At 45.3% G+C, this 19096-nt stretch overlaps 1 protein-coding gene across 5 annotated transcripts in view; it reads left to right on the top strand.

The window, feature by feature from the left end:
- Window positions 1–19033, top strand: part of APLP2 (amyloid beta precursor like protein 2) — a 48403-nt gene extending 29370 nt beyond the window's left edge. Inside the window, exons 5-18 of one of the 5 annotated variants that reach the window (XM_087763258.1) lie at window positions 1062–1237; window positions 1798–2015; window positions 3718–3885; window positions 5884–5999; window positions 6364–6438; window positions 7653–7811; window positions 8225–8353; window positions 10636–10735; window positions 11301–11471; window positions 12081–12116; window positions 15023–15102; window positions 15933–16007; window positions 16471–16626; window positions 17421–19033. In XM_087763258.1, the coding sequence (XP_087619384.1) occupies window positions 1062–1237; window positions 1798–2015; window positions 3718–3885; window positions 5884–5999; window positions 6364–6438; window positions 7653–7811; window positions 8225–8353; window positions 10636–10735; window positions 11301–11471; window positions 12081–12116; window positions 15023–15102; window positions 15933–16007; window positions 16471–16626; window positions 17421–17522 (1761 nt within the window). In that variant the 3' untranslated portion in view covers window positions 17523–19033. Of the gene's footprint in view, window positions 1–1061; window positions 1238–1797; window positions 2016–3717; window positions 3886–5883; window positions 6000–6363; window positions 6439–7652; window positions 7812–8224; window positions 8354–10635; window positions 10736–11300; window positions 11472–12080; window positions 12117–15022; window positions 15106–15932; window positions 16008–16470; window positions 16627–17420 lie in introns of all 5 variants that reach the window. The other 4 variants (XM_087763257.1, XM_087763261.1, XM_087763260.1 and 1 more) reach the window with 4 other exon arrangements.
- Window positions 19034–19096: the final 63 nt, after the last annotated feature.

Raw genomic sequence — 19096 nt, 5'->3', positions numbered from 1 at the left:
CGTAAGAGATGGATTATCTTCTCAGAATAAATCTAGCCCATGAGGTGGTTTTGTTTGTTTGCTTTATCTGACTAGCAAAAATGTTGCAAATTCTCTGCACGCCCATTTGAACTGGGAGTAATAAAAGCAAGATGATGAGGAAATAGACCTGTTTTTCCATTTTGTGGAAACAGCAACACAGTGATTAGTTGTGATGGTGTGAGTAAAGATGAGGTTAAGGATGCACCAGTTAAACTTCCTATTTCTTTAAAATCCTAGGAGCAAAACCCCATCTAAATAAAGCTGTGCTAGAGGAATCACCTTTTAATTGAGGATAAACTTGTTTATGTCTAGCAAATATAAAAATCACTTGCTTTCAACATAGTTGGAGAACTTTCCCAGAAATATTTGGCTCATTTTACATTGGTGCTGTAACAAAGCAAAGCACTAAAGGGTTATGATGTACGTAATAAAGCCTTCCCCTTTTCTGGGGCACCACAAAGCCATGTATTTCCTTACCTTAAGAGAAATGTACAGACATAATGTCTAATCGCAGTTTGCATTTGGCTTTTTCTTGAAATATCTGATTGATTTTCATCTACAGCACGTTAAAATGATCTTGACACAGAGTCCATTTGAGCGATTATTCACTTACTCCAATGTAAAGTTTAATAGATAAAGTTTAATGAAATGGCCAGCCCAGAAAAGCAAACAGCAATTCTGTTTCTTTCAAGTGCTCTCTCCCTTGAGCTGGCACAAAACGTCTCGTTATTTGTCTTGAACTTAGCCAGGCTGACAAATCAGCCATTGTTAGGGGCTGAGGGGGGTTTGATACGTTAGCACCAGGAAGCACTGCGTGGCTCTGGATCTGGGACTTGTCTGGGGATTTTGCTTGAAATCCCCCTACAGGTTGCAAATCCATTTGCCTTTGATGTTCAGGCTTAGGTTGTATATTGCTGTTGTCTTTTTGCTGTAAAATATAGACCATGGGTAGTATTCTTGGAATCTATGATAGGCAAACTTTAGCTTTATGCAAAGCAAGAGCATGGTGCTAAACTGACATCCTTGGGCTCCTCTTTCAGGCCTGTCTGACAGAAGGCATGATCCTGCACAGTTACGGCATGCTGCTGCCCTGTGGAGTAGACAAGTTCCACGGAACAGAATATGTGTGTTGTCCTCAGACAAAGGTTGTGGATGAGGCTCTGTCCAAAGAGGAAGAGGATGAAGATGAGGATGAAGACTATGACCTTTATAAAAGGTAGGGTTCTTACTGGCATAGATGTTAGCAGCTCTGTATGTGAAGCTGCTGTCTGTGAGTTTTTCACACAGGGCCTCCCTTGTGGTGAGGATTGAGAGGAGAATTTCTGTGCTTTTGAATTTCCCAAAGGAGTGTCCCGAGCCCGAAAAAGCCTTGCAGAAGGACAAATGACTTTGCAGTGCTCCTGTTACTGGAGGAGCTGAACCGCCCCCCTCCCTTCATCCTTAGACAGTCAAAAAGACTGTCTGGTTGCTACAGTAGGTACCTCCCCCAAATATGGTAGACTTTTACTTACTGAAAAGAAGCTGATGAGAAAATGCAAGGAAACCCCACTAAGGCAGAGGCATGGAGAAGCTCTGCCTGGAATAGCAGGCGTGTCCGTAATGAGGGAAGTGCCGTTGCTGCCACTGATGGGCCGATCAATAGTTGGTACATCTATTTTTCCCATCTCTTGTGTTGCTAGAACAGGTGAAAGGAGAGTCGTTATTCTGCTACGTCAAAGGTTGGCTGCAAAGTGGTTAGCCTTAACTTTCCTCCCTAACTTAACTGTATCCCTTCAGCGAGTTCCCTACAGAGGCAGGTGTAGAAGACTTCACAGGAACAGCTGTGGAGGAAGATGAGGATGAAGACGATGAAGGGGAGGAGGAGGAGGACGTGGTGGAAGACCGTGATTACTATTATGATAGCGACAAAGTTGACGACTACAATGAAGAGACCCCCACAGAGCCTAGCAACGACAAGGCTGTTTCCGAAAAAGAAGTCAGCAGCGATATGAAATGTAAGACACATTCGAGCGTACAGGCCTCTTGCTTCCTTGAGAGTATTCTTGTTGGCTGTCAGTTGGTGATGGGTTTTTGATCAAGTCAATAAATGCCACTTGGAAGTTTTATTTGCCAGATAAGTTAGCAAACAGAGGGAAGCTGATGATGCTTATGTTTCAAGTGTTGAAATTAACTCTCTAGAGCATGGGCCATATGTTTCCAGATAAACAGCAGTTCTGCTGGCAGAAAGCCCAGTGTTTGGTACAATGAGCGAGCACCTCCATGAAGGTGCAGCATTGAGTCAGAAAACCATATCTGCATAGGCTAATTTTGGAAAAATATTAAAGAGGCATTGGGGGTACACTATGGATTTAAAATCCTAGTTTGAGGTGATTATCTTGGATTTGGTGTTTGATACCAGCTTACGAAAAGGAAGCTAAAAGTGGCGGGCCATACTCTGCAGAGGTGGCATAAAGGTGCCACCTGGCCGTTTAAGGTCGAGGAAGATACTTGGTGCTGCCTTAATAGCCTTTGCACAAACCCCTCTCTTTCATGAAAGAAAGTCAGCCAACACAATTGGCCCAATTTTATTATATGAGTAATAACTGCGGTAGTAATATGTACTGTGCTTGCGGTAGCTTTTGTTAAGTGGTAGGTGCCATTGCAGAGGGCATCTGCCGATTGTGTGGTGCCTCAGCGTTATATGATGTTCTATACTTTACGTGTAGAAGTGTCTGCAGAGGAAGGAGGAGGGGAGAGGGAATGAAATTCAATTAGCTACAGATCACTGAATCATTGCCAGCAGTTCTTGCATCTTTTTGGTAAAATGCCAGCATGCTGCAGATACTTCTACTTGCTGAAACAAGACTTAGCTCACATATGTACAGGACTGTTAGAGATCTGCAGGTGTTGAAGCAGAATTGGAACAATATGATTGAGGTGTCTGTTTTGGGGGTACGCAGTTTTTTTTTTCCCCGAAGTACCGTGAACAGTTGCTAACTTATACGCCGTATCTGTTCTCTTGCCTCAAAATAACCTAGCTGCTTATATTGCCCGTTTATTGTGAAGCGGTCCACGTGCTGTGGCTACCTGGAGTTTCAATGTTTAGCGTATAGATGTTTCAAAGCTTAAAAACCTAGCAGCTGAGATTGCCATGGCGATCGTGTTCCTTTTGCTTAGCCCGCCTTTTCACTTGCTCTTATACCTCACCTTCAAGATGCAAAGTGTCTGGCCAGGCAGAGCACAGTGGAATAGGACATCTTTGAATGCTTTATGCAGCCCTAATGGGTTTTCTTTCCATCATGTTGGTTTTATACAGTGGAGGCTCTACCACTGGGACACCCAGGGCATAACGCTGTGGCATCAGCAAAATTAAGATCCTTGCTGTTTCAGCCTCTAGCTAAGGAGAAATCACTCTAGCAGATGAGAGCTTCATGTCGAGACAACTGCTCGGGTAGCCTACTGCTGTGCGTTCGCTCCAAAGCACCACGTGCAGGCGCTTCTCTGAATAGCGCTGGCAAGCCTTGTGGTGGATGCTTTCTCAATGTTAAAAATCCCCCCAAAACTGACAAAAGCCCTTGGGTCGGTGAAGTAGGGATGCTGTGGCCAGCGCTGGTGCCCCAGAAGAAGGTGTGAACTAGAGTCACCGCTGCTTTGTCTAAGTCGCTCGGCAAGACCTGTGCTCCTCACTAGCTCATGTTCTAACCCGTCTCCACACAGCTGTCTGCTCCCAGGAGGCGATGACAGGGCCCTGCCGGGCTGTGATGCCTCGTTGGTACTTCGACCCTAACAAGAGAAAATGCATTCGCTTTATATATGGAGGCTGCGGAGGCAACAGGAACAATTTTGAGTCAGAGGAGTATTGTATGGCTGTGTGTAAAAAGATGAGTAAGTTCTGCCTCCCACTGGCCCTTTTGCAGCTAGCCTCTGTCTGTCTGGCGTTTGGTGTCTCCTCCTCCTTGCCTGGGTCAAGAGAGGGTGCGTGTGTAGCTCATCCTTTTGGTTCTGGTGTCTGCAGCAGTTCTGTCTGTCCTTTTGCAGCGGTCTCCTCTTGTCTCTGCTTCTCTAGGTCTTTAGGGTGAACTTCCCTGAGGAAAGCGGCCCTCGATGTATGCTGTCTGTGCTCACCGTTGGCTTGCAGCTCTTGCTAAGGGCTTAGTTGTCATCTTCCAGATCTATAGCAAGGACCAGGGGCTGTCTCTGACCTCTTGTGAAAACACATCGCTTGTTTGTTTGCGTAACTGGCTTTTTTTCCAAATACACGGAAGGAAGCACTTTCTTTGCCCAGTCATGTTACCGTGCATATGTTTGACCAGTCGGTCCTGAAAAGCACCATTCTCCTGGTAGTAAGCATTTTCTTGCTATTGTATTTTGGGAAAATAGCAGAGAAGTAGTATAGGATTCAGGTTTCCACTTTCAGCTCGGTGTGAAACATGAATCATGACTCAATCCCTGCATTTTTGAGAGCTTGAGGTTTTTGGCACCAATTTCAGCTGGCTTTTATGTCAGATGATAAAACTACCAAAAACATTTTAACCTCCTTATTAATCTTATTGTTGAACTCCAGCACTTCCACTTCAGCTACCATTAAAGCCTTTTGAAAGGCTTTTTGTGTTATCTGGGGCTTGGCAGTCTGACTGTACAGCCATAATCCTATTTACAAAATGGGCTTCATGCAAGTGCTTTAGATTGGGCTGATCTAACTGAAGTGGTGAAATAAAAGATGCGGATGTCGGGAGCTTTTTGTACAAAAGTTTGTCCTGTTACAGAGGGATTTGGGGCTGGAAAGAGAGTTCTCTGTGTCCAGGCTTGGTTCAGAAGTGCCACGAGCAGGCCCAGAATACAGTACTGATCTGACGCTGTCCCTTGCACACAACAGTTCTTTCCCCTGCTTCACTCCTCCTTCCCTAGTTAGAGCAAAGCTTGGTGGATTCAGGTGCATGCTAAGCTGCAAGGTAAATTTTTTTTCTGAAGCGTACTGTCTTTCAGTGATGCGTTGGAGGGTTTTTTCCCACCCAAATTACTAAAATGGTTGAAAGGTTGCCTTAACTTTCCCTTTCTGCCCTCCCTCTGCTAAAGGACAACAACGGAGCGCATCATGTTTGCCATAGATCCTTTCAGAAAGGGCTCTGGGGTGTGTAGTTTCTAGAACTGTAGCGCAGAAACTTTGTTCAGCGTTTCCTGAACTGCAGTATGTGGAGTACAGAGCCCCTGTCGTGGATTTTGTAGATGCTTGAAATTGTCAGTTCTGAAATTTTATTTCTGCCCTTGTCGGATTTGAATGTCTTAAAGATACAAACTGTTCAGTTTATTGGACAAGTGAATTTGTCACACTGAGCCTCCTTCTGTTGCTGTCTTGTCTAATATCATTGCCTGTTAGTCCTGCATGGTGCATCTGGTAGGGAAGGTAGGTTTGAAGTGTAAAATATTGGGTAGCGTTTTGTGCAGATTTATTGTCGAGCTCCCTCATCGTATTAATGATGACTGGAGCCAGCTTGTCAGCGAACAGCTAATGCACAAAATGTCATTTAAACTACCCAAAGCCAAGGTGAAAGGGAAGAGAAAACAAGTTCCTTATTCTGCAATCCAAGTCATTCTGTTGCTGGAGCTGAATAATGCTTGTCTCAGAACTAATGAGAAGACCGAACAGGTGCTGGTTGCCGCAGTGCATTACGGTGTTTTTGGGATGATGTAACTAACTGATGTTGTGCAGTAAATTGGCAGCCTAAAGATACCAAAATGGACTCCTGGTAGGTGGCGGTTCAGTAAACTCAGCCTGCCAGATTGTTAATTATGCAGGCGTGGAGATTCCTCTCCCTACCTGTCCTTTGCAATCCAGGATCACACTTTGCTGGACCTCCGCTGATCCTTACCTTCTCTTTGCAGTGCCAACCGATGATGTGGATGTCTACTTTGAAACCCCAGCTGATGACAACGAACATGCCCGCTTCCAAAAGGCGAAGGAGCAGCTGGAGGTCAGACACCACAACCGCATGGACCGGGTGAGCGTCTAGCTTTAGTCTTTTGTGCTGCACTGCATAGTTGCTGCCCATGTTTTTCTGGGCAAATTGATGGTGAACTGACTTCCTTTCCAGTCACCAGCCCTCTGTGTGTTTCTTACAATAAGACCGCACTGTGGCAGTTAGATTTTCATTTCTTCAGAGCGTTGGGAGAGGAATCACTGACGACACTTGGCTTGCTGCTCAGAGGACTTAAGTGCTAGGTTTAAACCCCACAGCAGCTCTGTTGTGCCTTCAAAACCCAGCCGGGCTGTACAAGAATCTGCCTGTGAAGGTCAGACCTGGCTTGCAAAGGTCAGACCTAAATTTGTGTCGTCTTGATGTGTTCTGTCCTTTTCTTGTCCAGGTGAAAAAGGAATGGGAGGAAGCAGAACACCAAGCCGTAAATCTCCCCAAGGCAGAAAGGCAGACTCTCATTCAGGTAAGAGTTGAAGGACCTAAAGAGGAAAGTTACTGGTGCTTGGCCTTTGTCTTCTCAGTAAACTAAATGAGAGATTGTAATATCCGAAGCCAAAGGACGACTGAGATGGAAGAACAGCTTTCCTGTTCTGTCAACAGCTGCCTTTTAGAGGAGATTTGATTCAATTGCGTGCTTTGTTCTTAAAGCTGGAGATGATCCGATACCATGCCAGGTCCTTTCCTAAGCCCAGTAGTAGGAAGCTATCTCATCCCTCAAGCGTAGCAACAGCAGAGCCAAATTGTAACTTCAGACTGTTGGCCTGTTTTGCGCTAACCAGTGGCCTCACTGCCGAGTTCAGATTGGCCCTGACTCTCTGGACACACATTTCCTGTGCGGGCAGACTTTGTGAAAACCACTTAGGCAGCAGATAAAGCTGGTTTGCTGCCAAAATGCCAATCTTGTGCCTTATGAGGAGAGTTCAGTTAGACGATGAAGTTAATCAGGGATATTCGCAGTATGGGATTGTTAGGGGCAGGCTCTTCTGGCAGTGACAACTATATGAAGTTCCCTCCAACCACTATACAACTAAGTGACTGGCTCCAGCTTTTAAGCCCGCTTTGGATTTTATCCTGGAACATAGTTTTCTCTCTACGTTTTTTAATGTAAGCCACTGTTTGGAAATCTCTGCGAGTCCAAAAGAGTTTTTCATCATCTCTGTTGAAACACAGCAAAGCGTAGTGGACTCTTCTGGTTCGTTTGGAGATGTGGATTATGACCTTGCTAATAGAATAGATAGAGATTTGATCTGAAGGCGTGCTGATGAAAAATCCCCTATGCGATACCTTTGTACACTTGTGCAAATTCGTACTAATGGCTCTAGGCTGAAGGGATCGATCCTGGTTCTGTATTGCAGGGTCGAGGGAAAGAGTTAATACTGTGTCATTCATTCAGCACAATCTGGATCTCCCAGTCCCAACATGATCTTTATCTGCAAGGCCATTTGTCCTCTTCAGACCTTTGAAATGGCTTGTGAAGGAAGTTGGGAAGGCAAATTGCACCATTGAATTTGCAAAGACGAAATGTGCATCAACATTTCTCAGTGCCCTTCTCTCCTACTGTAAACGCCTAGGACATGGAGTGTGACAGGCTCCATTTGTTCGAAGGAGTTATGTGAGTGAGAATAGGTGACCCTGATGGATACAGCGCATTTCATGTGCATCCTTTCTTTGTTCCAGCACTTCCAGGCAATGGTTAAATCTCTGGAGAAAGAGGCAGCGAGTGAGAAGCAGCAGCTTGTGGAAACTCACCTGGCTCGTGTGGAAGCCATGTTGAATGATCGCCGCCGAATTGCTCTGGAGAACTACCTGGCTGCCCTGCAGGCTGACCCGCCGCGGGTGAGTTTCTTTGCAACAAATTTTGACAGCAGGGTGGCGCTGGGTAGGGTGGAAGGTGGGAATGGCTTGGTGAGAAGACTGCACGTGGCCTGCCGGGGCAGAAGCTGGGGATAGGTGCCCAGTAAAGCTTTCTCCGTTGTGGCAGTTTGTGCTGAAGACCTAGCAGTGGGTCTCCTAATTGACTTACTCTGCTTTCTGCCTGGTTAAAAACCGCTCCGCTTTGTTTGGTGTTCATAAGGCATAGTGTTCTGAGTCAAACAGACTTAATTTAAAAAGAAAATATCTAAGAGGTTAGCGCAGGTGATTGATCTGTCCAGTAACAAAGCAGGCTCACATCTGAAGTGCTGTATTTCAGCTGTGAATTTTGTTTGAATCAAATGGATCTGAACTCTTCCCCTCCTCAAATCCTGCAGCCCCACCGCATCCTGCAGGCTCTGAAGCGCTATGTTCGTGCTGAGAACAAGGACCGTCTGCACACCATCCGCCATTACCAGCACGTCCTGGCAGTTGACCCAGAAAAGGCTGCACAGATGAAATCTCAGGTATAAGAATGTTTCTATCAAGGGAGGCATTGTTACCCAGCCCTGGCTGTCGGAGGCTCTAGAAGCCATGCGTCGAGTCCTGACGCTAATTTGCTGGGTACTATAGCAACTTCTCATACTTGTGCAGAGGTCTCCCATTCTGTATGCATGTTGCCTGTCACCAGATACGCTGTCTGTATGATTTTCCTCGGTACTAGACTCGGTGTTAAAAATTGGAACTCTGGTTTTAGCCATGAACTACTGTTGGTCACAGTGACGAGGTCAGGGGTTTAGAGCTAGTTCGGTACCACTTTTGTGCTTCCTTTTGTCAAGCACCTGTGAAATTATTTGCTGGGGACTTGAACAGACTTCCTCACTTCTTTCGAGACCTCGTGTCTACGTGTTCCTTTCGTTAGGCTCGTTCTTCATGATGCTTGTGTTTTGGGTTTGTGGAAATTCTCTTGTGCCTCTGCAGAGTTATTGCCGTGTTTACAAAGCGTAACATATAGCCTTTGCCAAGCACTTGATCATCATTGTTAGCTTTATTAGAAAGTCTGTTTTGATGAGTTTATTTTGTGCCGTTGCCATATATTTTACTCCCAAGCAGCCAGAGAGTCATTTTCTTTCTGCTGGGTAGTGTATGTGAATAATGCTACTTCAAGTGGGTGTCAAACCTGGCCAATGTACTTGTAAGAGTAGTTGCAGATATTCCACAAATCCTTGGAATTATCTCCCGATGCTTGTTTTTACAACCCACTTTTAAAATGGTGAAAGATGTACTGAAAGGCCTGAGAGATTCAAATGAAGGACGGCCTGCTAGCATCGAAAGGTCTGCTCATAGGGGAATGTCCTTTCACAAGTTCAGGGAGAAGCGGAGAGAACTGACTGTCCAGTCACAGCTGTAGGAACGTAATCTGTGTTTTACCAGTCCCAGTTTACTGGGAAAAAAAATGCTTTATTACTTGGCTGTCTAACCATTAGGTGGAAATACTGTGGTTTAAGAGTAGGACAGGGACCGGAGTCTGTCACCGTCACCTCTGGTGAGGTGTAGAGTAGTGTTGCAGTGATTTTCTAGAGGCAAACCTCACACTTGGAGGGGTCTGGTCCGTGGCTTTCATGTTGGTTCTGGGTGCTAGCGGCGGACCTTCAACTCTTGTGTCTCGGGTTGTCTGCCACCGATTCTATGATTCCTGTTAAGATGCGCATCCTTAGAAAGCGTGGTAGCAATTGTGGTATTTACAAGCTGATGTTTGGCTTGTGATGCGGAATATGCGGTAGCATTTTCAGAGACAGCTTAGCATACCAAGCGCAGCCCACCCTGACCCTTTGTTCTGATGCTGCCAAAGCCCAAGAGGGAGTGTGTGAACTGTTTTCTTAAGCTAAAACCTAAACAGTCCTTAATTCATTCTGAAGGCTGCAGTGTCAACAAATCGACATGCAAGGGATGTGGGTGGTACAGTTCAATTTCCATTCGCTTTGCTTCTCAGATGCACTTTAAGCTCCTCAATCGATTCCCTTGATTGACAAGCTGCCACATGTAAAATTAAATTGCTTTCATCCTTGCTCTTAAAGGTCAGGTACACGTCAGATTGTAAAACAGGTCCATTCAACTCCTTAGCTTTTTCCAACATTTCGCTGTCCGTATAAATGTTTTTCTTGGTCTGCATGATCCCTGATTACGCAGCACCCTCTTCAGGTCAGGCTTGACTTCACCAGTGGATTTAATATGCTAGGCAAGAGCGATTTGAGGTTGCATAGAGTTTGAATTTATTTCTCAAATGAAGGGAGAATGCTGTTGCCAGTGAGTGGGTGTAAGACAAATGTAATGCCACCATTGTTCTGAAAGGCATCTTTGTTCTGAAACCAGAGCTGATAAATAATATTGTCTGCTCCCTTTGCATGTATCTTTTCTAGTAGTCAGGAATGATAATCCATTTAATAAAGCGCTTGCTTGTAGCTGCTGCAGGAAATGAATTATGACCATATCTGGCACATGGGGAATACCGGCTTCAGTGTTGCCAGTGGAGAGTTGGTTACAGCAAGAGTCAGCTGAATCCTCTCTCTCACCCCCAGCCTTTCCCAAAATACTGAGCGCGCCATGTACAAATGGCCAGTTCCAGTGAAGCGTGACGTGTTAGAGAGCATCAGTCAGAGAACTGGACTAGATGGACCTGTGTCCCGTTCTGTTGTCTGTCATGGCAGATCCACCAGTAGTCGATACTTTATTTAACAAGTGAAGTATCGGTACCAGTCGAGTGACTGACGGTCTTTGCCTACTCCAACACACTCTTGTACATTTGCAGGTGATGACACATCTCCATGTGATTGAGGAACGGATGAATCAAAGCTTGTCTCTGCTCTACAAGGTGCCATATGTGGCTGAAGAAATCCAGGATGAGATTGGTGAGTGTCTCTGCGTGCCAGCTCCCGTGCGACTGTGTTAGACTACGAGCTTTTATATCAAGTGAAGCGGGCTCCAGAAAGACCGCTAGCTCCTTTGAGGGGATGCCGTCAACAACAGGCGCTTAGGCTTAGCCTTAGGTACCGCAGGGCAGATACTCTCTGGGTTTTGCAACACAGCCAGTCAGAATAGCTTGTTCCTAAGAACTTCCACGATCCCTTTAAAAAAAGTCGACAGCGTTCAGAGTAGCAAAGCTCTCTCTCCAGGGGAGATGAAAAAGATCCATAAAAATAAGGAGATGCTTTCCCGCTTTGTAGGAGTTTAATCCCATCTTGCCAAAACCTCTCACCACATCAAGCCTCTTGGCCCTTATTTGTATGTATTTCTAGCCAACGCCTTTACTGAGAATTCCAGATGAGACTTCAGAGCATGCAAGATAAGATAACCTGGCAGCCCCGAACAGCGTTCCCCTGCAGCCCTGCCTCAGCTAGGTTCAAACCATCTGCCCCTTTCTGTTCCTGCCAGGCTTCATGCAGTTTGTGTAATATTTCCTCTTATTCCTTTCAGATGAGCTGCTTCAGGAGCAACGTGCAGACATGGATCAGTTCACATCCTCCATTTCTGAATCCCAGGTGGATGTCAGAGTGAGCTCCGAGGAGAGCGAAGAAATTCCCCTGGAGGGCAAACCTTTCCGTCCGTTCCAGGTGAAAACCTTCCCAGCCTCACCTGAAAGCGAAGGTATGTGGAACTGGAAATGGGGTTCACTGGCTTTACAGAACGTAGGCGCTTTTTCTTAGCCAGTAGGCTCAGCTCGGTGGAACAGAAAGGTTCATCCCCTTGGGTGATGTAAGAGTTAAGCAGTCTCCCCAGCAGTGCCCCTCAGACTCTGTCCATTGGAAAGAGGCAGTGGTGCTAGTAATTTGCACTGAGCTACTGTCTTGATTCTCTGATTCTTCTCTTCGCAAAATTGCTTTATCTCTTTCCATTTTGCAGGGAGTGTTAAATTTTTACTGTGTGGTTTGACTCTGGAATTAATTTTCAGTCTTTTGCCAAAACACTCTCCTATAATGTTAAGTCTTTGTGCCGTGACCTGCTGAAGGGCTGCAGGAATTCTCTTTATTTTTTTAAAAATATATATCTACGGGTTTTGTATCATTGGGTGTTGACAGCTGGTGCGTGCGTGTGTGTTTATTTTAAAAATGCTTGAACAGAGTCCTGAGCTTAAAGAAAGCTGTAGACTAAAAGCTTTTCCCAGGGCCTGAGTCGGAAATCACGCGCAAGCCTTTTTTCCTTTCTCTCTTAATCTCCTTTCTCTGCTATTTTTGTTTTTGTTTTCCCTCCTGCTAGATCCTCAGCCGGATTTGTACCATCCAATGAAAAAAGGTTGGTTCTAAGCTGCTCCCTCACAGTGCTTTCGATCACTCTCCTACCTTCTCAGTGTGTTTGATAGCTTCACTTTAGTTTCATACTCACCTTTGTTTTCATTTCCCTGCTCTCATTTAGATCAGTAACTTCCGATTCTGCTTGTTTAGGCCTAGTATTAAAGAAACGAGCTAGTCTGAGCATCTAACTGATTGTGTATGTTCCTCCCTGATGGGCTCACAAGGTCTCTGAGTGCATGGAGTAGCTTCTTTGTCCTCAAGAAATGTGGGCCTAGCAGTCTGTCTGCAACCGTGCCGTACTTTGCATCTCTCCATGTGTACTCATGTTCGACACTTCTCAAAATAAACCTTGCGGTGCTGATGGTCGATAGTCTGTAGAGGCTCTTCTGACAGCACTAAACTAGGAGTGAGAGTGCTGCAGCAGACATAGGCTGTGTTTCCCGGCTGAATGTCCTCATAAATATTATAGAGTGCAGTCGGTCTGGGACAGATAAATTAGGAGATTCCTTCTTTGTGTTTGTGGTCTCCTTGGCATCACGTTTTCACACGCAGCATCTCTCTGTACTAGCAAACTCCTGTGTGATTATCTGTTTCTCCTTTAGGTCATTATTAATTCTGCAGTAACTCAGTGCCTGGCTAAAAAGGGGCTGCCTGGGCTTTAAGAGCGGCATAGAAATATTGGCATTACATTAAGTCCTCTGTTAGCGATGCAGTCTCAGGTAAAGATCAGGCCTGGCTGATCTGCTACCACAGATCTAGTTCCTGAAGTAGAAATGGAAGGCTGATTCTTAAAATGCTCTTGCAGAATAGTGGTGCATGCGCTACGAGTGGGGTGTAAACCCAGCATTTTAATCTGCCTTTGGTTCCAAATATATTGTGCAGAATCTCCAAGGAGGGCAAAGGATTTTGCCAATAACCATTTAATATGAACACAAATAGTTTTGTCACGTGGTGAAGGCCAGGTAGCTTGAAACTCTTCTCATTATCAGCGTTTCTCTACAAATGTAAGTCACCTTCATCCCTCTTGTGGAACAGCGTACAGCTAATTCAGTGTACTGACTGCTCTGGGAAGAATTGGGACAGCCTTTCGTTTGAAAGTTGGAGTTTTTTAGGTTGGGGGTTTTTTTTTGGTTTTTTTGGACAACTGCTTTGTTGACTTAAAGATGATAAATACAGGCTGGTTCTCCTCCTTTGGATAAATGGAAGAGTTTCTGATGACTTAGGAACAAGATTATATCCTGCGCTTGCCCCTTCTCTCCCTTCCGTTTTCATTTCATGAGGGCTGCTAGGGAGTTTGTTTTTGGTTTTGGGGTTTTTTTTGTGCGTGCGTGTTTTTATCCCTGGGAAGTATATAATCTAAACTGTGCCTTTGAGCTACGTAGAACTGGGTCTGTTAGTTGGTACAGCGCTCTGTGACAAATGGCAAAGCTCAGTGCAGCAGCTGAACCCCCAGCCCTGGAGACTAAGCTACGTTGGCTCCTGAGAATTGAATAAAGCAGCCATCGGCCAAAAGCTAACACAGGAGTTCTCTAAAAACTGTTTGTGGCTAGTCTCTCCAGAAAATCCCAGTCATTGACTTTCACAATAACATGACCTGCTTCGACAGCCGTGAGAAGTCAGACTGGCAGTCTTGGCCGTGCCTGGAATCTGATTACTGTCTCCAAAGAACCGTACAGGAAAAGGGGATGCACTAAAACCCGAGATGCTGCTTTTGGGAGGAGTTGGAGTGAAATGTTAGTTTCCTTGGCATTTTCAGGCAGTAAAAGCTTGTCACTGTAAAAAAACTTGCCTTGGAGCCAAACTAGCCTTTCCTTGCATCTCATCAAAGAACCTGCTGCCAATTTCAGCAGCAGTTGACATAATGTCTTAGGCAACCTGCAAGCTTAGCAACTTGCGGAGAGGTGTGTGCGATCACTGGCAAAGTGTTAAGTGCTGTAGTAATATTTCCCCCACCTCGTGCTCCTCGGTGGAGACACCCTGCCGTAGGTTTGAGGCTTCGCTGTCCTGCTTTTGCATTAGGGAGACATAGGTGTTGTGAAGAACATTGGGTTGTGCCTACTGATAACGGAAAACTGGCGTTCTCCTAACTTGCTGCGTTATGTTAGGTCTGAGTATCTTGCATCAGGCTCTTCTGTTATTGATCTGATCTATTTATAAACGCTTTGGATCAAAACAGTTTATGCAGAGCAGCTGCCTTCTGTTAATTGATATTCTTCTCTTGAGCCTATGCTAGTTTCGGCCTAGAAGTGGGTGAGTGATGTTCTGGTACAAAGGCTGGTGTAGTTCTTTGCTCCTCCCTTGCCCTGGGATTTATTGTTTCTGGGCTTGTGCCAGATACGGGACAGCAGCTCATTACAGAGCCGTGCTGGGTGACCTTGAAATTCTCATTCCCGAGGCGCTCGCTGATGCGCTTGATTCCAAAAGAATGGGCGATGCTGAGCGTGGGGTTGAAAGCATTCCCCGTGTGCTGGCTCTCGGCAGAGAGGAGATGCGTGCTTCCGTCACGGGGGGTCACGGTGAGGTGGCGGTGGCCCAGGGTGACATTAGCAGAACGGAACTGCGCGCTCACAATTTGTGTTCCGTGTTGCCTTGACCTTCTAACAGCAGCACTTAACGGTACGGTATTTCTGGATTCACACGGCAGCCTGGTTTTGGTGAGTCTTGTCTGCTCCTCTCATTGCCACCTCATTTCCCCTCATTAACAGAACCCCCCCCCCCCCCAATCATTTGTCACTGTAGCATAGCTTACGAGCTCCCCTTCTGACACAACAGCATGAAGACAGATTAATAATCAGCGGTCCATGCGGTTAAACACGCTAGCCATGGCAGCTCTACAGAGAGTAGGTAACCCTTCCTAAATATCACTGACGGCTGTCTAACGGTCCTTGCCTTGCTCTTTTGGTGCAGGTTCTGGCATGACTGAGTTGGACGGGCTGATTGGCGCTGAAGAAAAAGTGATTAACAGCAAGAACAAAGTGGATGAAAATGTGGTGAGCCCTCCACCTTTATTTCGTACAGCAAAGCCTGCCGTGGACACTAATTAATAGCGGTGTCTTATTTCCATGTCTCCTTCCTGCTTACAGAATGTCAGTGTATTCATTATCCATATGGTGTGGGGGAGTCAGTTTTCTGACTGTTGTAGGCTCCTAATACTGATTAGCATCAGAAGGGTGGGAGGGTGAGGGAAGGAGAGAGATCTAGATCTTTGGCAGCCTGAGCTGGAGAAGTCTCTGATTTAGTAACTGCTTTCCCAAGCTGAGACCCTTTGATACGCCTTTATTTTAGCTGGGTAACTTGCTGTCTGAATACACCAAATGCTGGTGTGTTCCATCTGTCTTCTTACCTATTATTCGTGGCAAGAAAGGCCTTACCACCTTCTGAAGGTGAGCGACCCAGTAGGTATTAGCTCTACCTATGGTGTAAAGAATTCACTAGGTCGGAGTGGCAGGTGACTTGCCTCAGTTCCCTGGGATTTAAAAAAAAAATAAAAAGTCAACTTTTGAGAGTTTCCTTTCAAAATTGTTTTAAAGCCACAGGTTAGATCTGACACGACAGAAATGCTGTGTGCAAGGCAAGTGCCTAGTTTTTAAATTGGGTCTTAGTTTGAGGTAGTCTGAACATCCAAATGGTTGCAGTACTAACTCAAGTGGCTTTACGAGTTGGAGAACATCCCACACTGTTGAGAGCAGGAGAAAGATGGTAGGTGGTTCTGAGCCTTTGCTAGTATTCCTTAAAGGTCTCTTGTCTGCCTTCGTATTCCTTCTCCCACCTGTTTTGCATGGCTCCTTTCATAAACCGCTTTTGTGACTGTTTTCAGGTAATTGATGAAACCCTTGATGTGAAGGAAATGATTTTCAATGCGGAGCGTGTCGGTGGGCTGGTGGACGAGCCGGTATGTATGTGGCTACCGAGTCTTGCCGAGCGATTGGCGAATTCTTAAAAGTGGATTTTGGTTCCTGCGTGTTACTGAATTCCAGGGGTCTGGTGCCTTGACGCTGCTCTGGGAGGTCACGCAGAGTATAATGCAGTACAGCATTGCTGCATGAAGGTGTAAAGAGTAAACGCCACGTAGCTGCTAACCTGACTCTTTAGTTGCAAAAGTGTTTTGTGGGATAGGAAAGCGGCGTGGGTGAGTGCCTGTCCCGAACGCCTAAGTGGGGAAGCAGTTGTGTGTTCATTATCCTTTTGGTGAAATATTTAGAGGTGAAATATTTACGTTGTCTAGTGTAATCAGTCATGTCTTGTTGCCACAGATGGTTGAAGACCTTCTTGGTGGCCGCCTTTAGGTTTGCGTTTAGCGGTGCATCTCCCGCATCGCTCTTCCTCTACCCGCTCCGTTGTTTTCTTCCCTCCAGGATAATGACAACTCCCTTCGCGATGACTTCAGTTTCAGCAGCAGCGCCCTTATTGGTCTGTTGGTGATTGCTGTTGCCATAGCTACTGTTATAGTCATCAGCTTGGTGATGCTGAGGAAGAGGCAGTATGGGACCATCAGCCATGGAATTGTGGAGGTGAGAAACAACTCCTGCTCCGTAACCGAGGATGAAAATAGTCAGCATTGAATCACATGTCGTGTGTAGGGGGTGAAGATGGCAGTAGCTGCCAAGCCATCAACTGCTCTGCTCCTAGCTAGATGGGATTTAACTCTGTAGATGCCGACATCTTCATCGCTCATGTATTAGTATGCAGGTACCAGTCATCGGCGTGCCATGCCTGGGACCTGTAACTTCCCGGTTGTATTTGCTTATCGGAAGGAATTCAATTAGGCTTCCCTGTCTGGCTCAGGGTAGGACTTAGCAGTAAATGAGCTTTTCAGGCGATATCTTTAGCAGGGGAGTAAGTCAGTCAATCTATAGCAATTTGTCCTCCCAGCTGATGTAACAACTATTAAGACGATCGGCTGAACGCTGAGAAGCAATTCTGTCTTCTTCCGTCTGCTCCCAACACGCACATTTCTAATGACAACGTAATAGAGTCTGGAGAAAGCTGCTTTTCCTCTTTGCCCAGCCGATGCGGGGGAAATTATAACGACCTCTGCAATGAGAGAAGCGGGTCCCAAATTTGTAACGTTAGCGAGCTTATTAGGGATTTGTGGAGGACGTCCCCAAAGAGGTAAGGGCGGGCAAGGAGGCATTAGCACCCGAACGAGGAACTCTGTTACGCCAATTATTTTTTGTGGCTTACCTTTTTTCCTGTTTACTGCTTATCGCGGTATTTATCCAGCGTTTGTCTGTCGGCTCTCGTTACTATGAAATAAGGCCTGCAAGTACCTCCTTTGACCAGCAACCCTCTGGTCTTTCTACAGGTTGACCCGATGCTTACCCCAGAAGAGCGGCATCTGAGCAAGATGCAAAACCATGGCTACGAGAACCCCACTTACAAATACCTGGAGCAGATGCAGATATAAAAGAGATGAAGATACAACAGCCCTGACCGGGAAAGGAGCAGGGCGGAGGGCCAAAGTGGTCCAGCGTTTTGGATCAACTACTGACCAACAGTTGCTTCGAGAGGACTTCATCTTACATTCAGAACTCCTGGATCATTAAGACTATAATTACTACTGTAGAGTTGCAATTTCCATTCTTTTAAATGGGTGAAGAAATGATAATATAACAATATGATATATAAATCTCCTTAAACGGGAAAAATGGATCTATTGCAGATATTTGACTGAGATGTAGTTTTCTTTTTTTTTTTTAAATAATCTGAAAAATACCGGTTCCGTTGTACTGTTGTCTGATACAAGCTCTATATATATATAAAATGGGAAATGTTGATTTTTATTTCTGATAGACCACCTGTATATTGAGGGTCATTTGTACCAGCCCACCTTGTAAAAAGGAGACAGTTGTGGCTCTTCAGTCATTTTGGCTTTTATATATAAAGCAGTGTTCTTTTTTCCTTTTTTTTTTTTTTTTTTTTTTTTTTAAGTGAATTTTGCTGGGAGTTGCAAAGAGATTAATTTAGGGATAGGAACTATGACAGCATAAGCAAGGAAGCAATTGGGAATGGTAACTAACAAAAATCCTTATAACGAGGAAAAAAAAGAGGAGAGAAAAAAAAAAAAAAAAAAAAAAGAGAAAACCCATCCTCATATGCCAGTGATGTGCACCCTGCTGCTTAGCAGTTTGGGCTCTAGGAATCAAGACTCCCTGGAGGCAAGGAGTTAAAAGGCTTCTAGCATCTCTGTTTATAGTTATTCTAGTGGAATGTTAGAACATGGTTTGTGCATACTGGGGTCTGCACATTCCCCTTCCAGATTCAGTTCTGCTCTAGAGTTGGAAGTTCCTGGTATCGAATTTAAATCCTCCATTCTGAACCAGTTTCCTTCAGTACTCACCTGGCATTAACAGCCCCCTCTCGCTACTACTTTCTAATTTTCCCCAGCTCTCCCGCCTCACCAACATGGTAAGTAGTTAAGAGACGCAGGGTTCTGAGCCTTGGCATCTCTTTCGGCGATGTTGGGCCATAGGCACGGCTTTGGGTGTTTGCCCAGAAATGACAAATCACTGCAATAATCAGTACCTTGGGAGCTGACGAACGTGGCGTTTGCTCTAAGTGGGGTTAAAACAGCAGCTCGCTTAACTGGGGTTAAGAGAGGGGTAAGTTGGGAAAGGGATACTGCCTGCTTTAAGGGAAATTGGATGCGTAGGCCCCGAGAAGAACAAAAGGGGTATTGTTCCACTCACCATCATGTCTTTGTAATGCTTGTATAGTTGGTGTTAATGCTCACGGCTTTTTTAAATCTGGAGGTTCTGGTAACCTGTGGTGTATTTTTTCTATTTTTCCTGTGACTTTATTTTTTCTTCCCCCTTCCGTGTCTCTTCCCACTATGCACAGATTTACCTGCAAACTCCTTAGTGTGGTCTGTGGGGAATGTACAAAGTTTAAACACATCAATAAACACTTTAACTTCCAGATCGTTTCTTCTCTTTATTCACGGGCTCGCTTCAGTTTCTCTCTCTTCCCACCGTGTCCTTG

The sequence above is a fragment of the Nipponia nippon genome, unplaced genomic scaffold (assembly GCF_047370975.1).
Source record: "Nipponia nippon isolate SJK-2023a ecotype South Korea unplaced genomic scaffold, ASM4737097v1 scaffold_28, whole genome shotgun sequence".
Lineage (NCBI taxonomy): Eukaryota > Metazoa > Chordata > Aves > Pelecaniformes > Threskiornithidae > Nipponia > Nipponia nippon.
The sequence above is the reverse complement of the archived record's forward strand: the minus strand, read 5'-3'. Positions and strand labels throughout refer to the sequence as shown.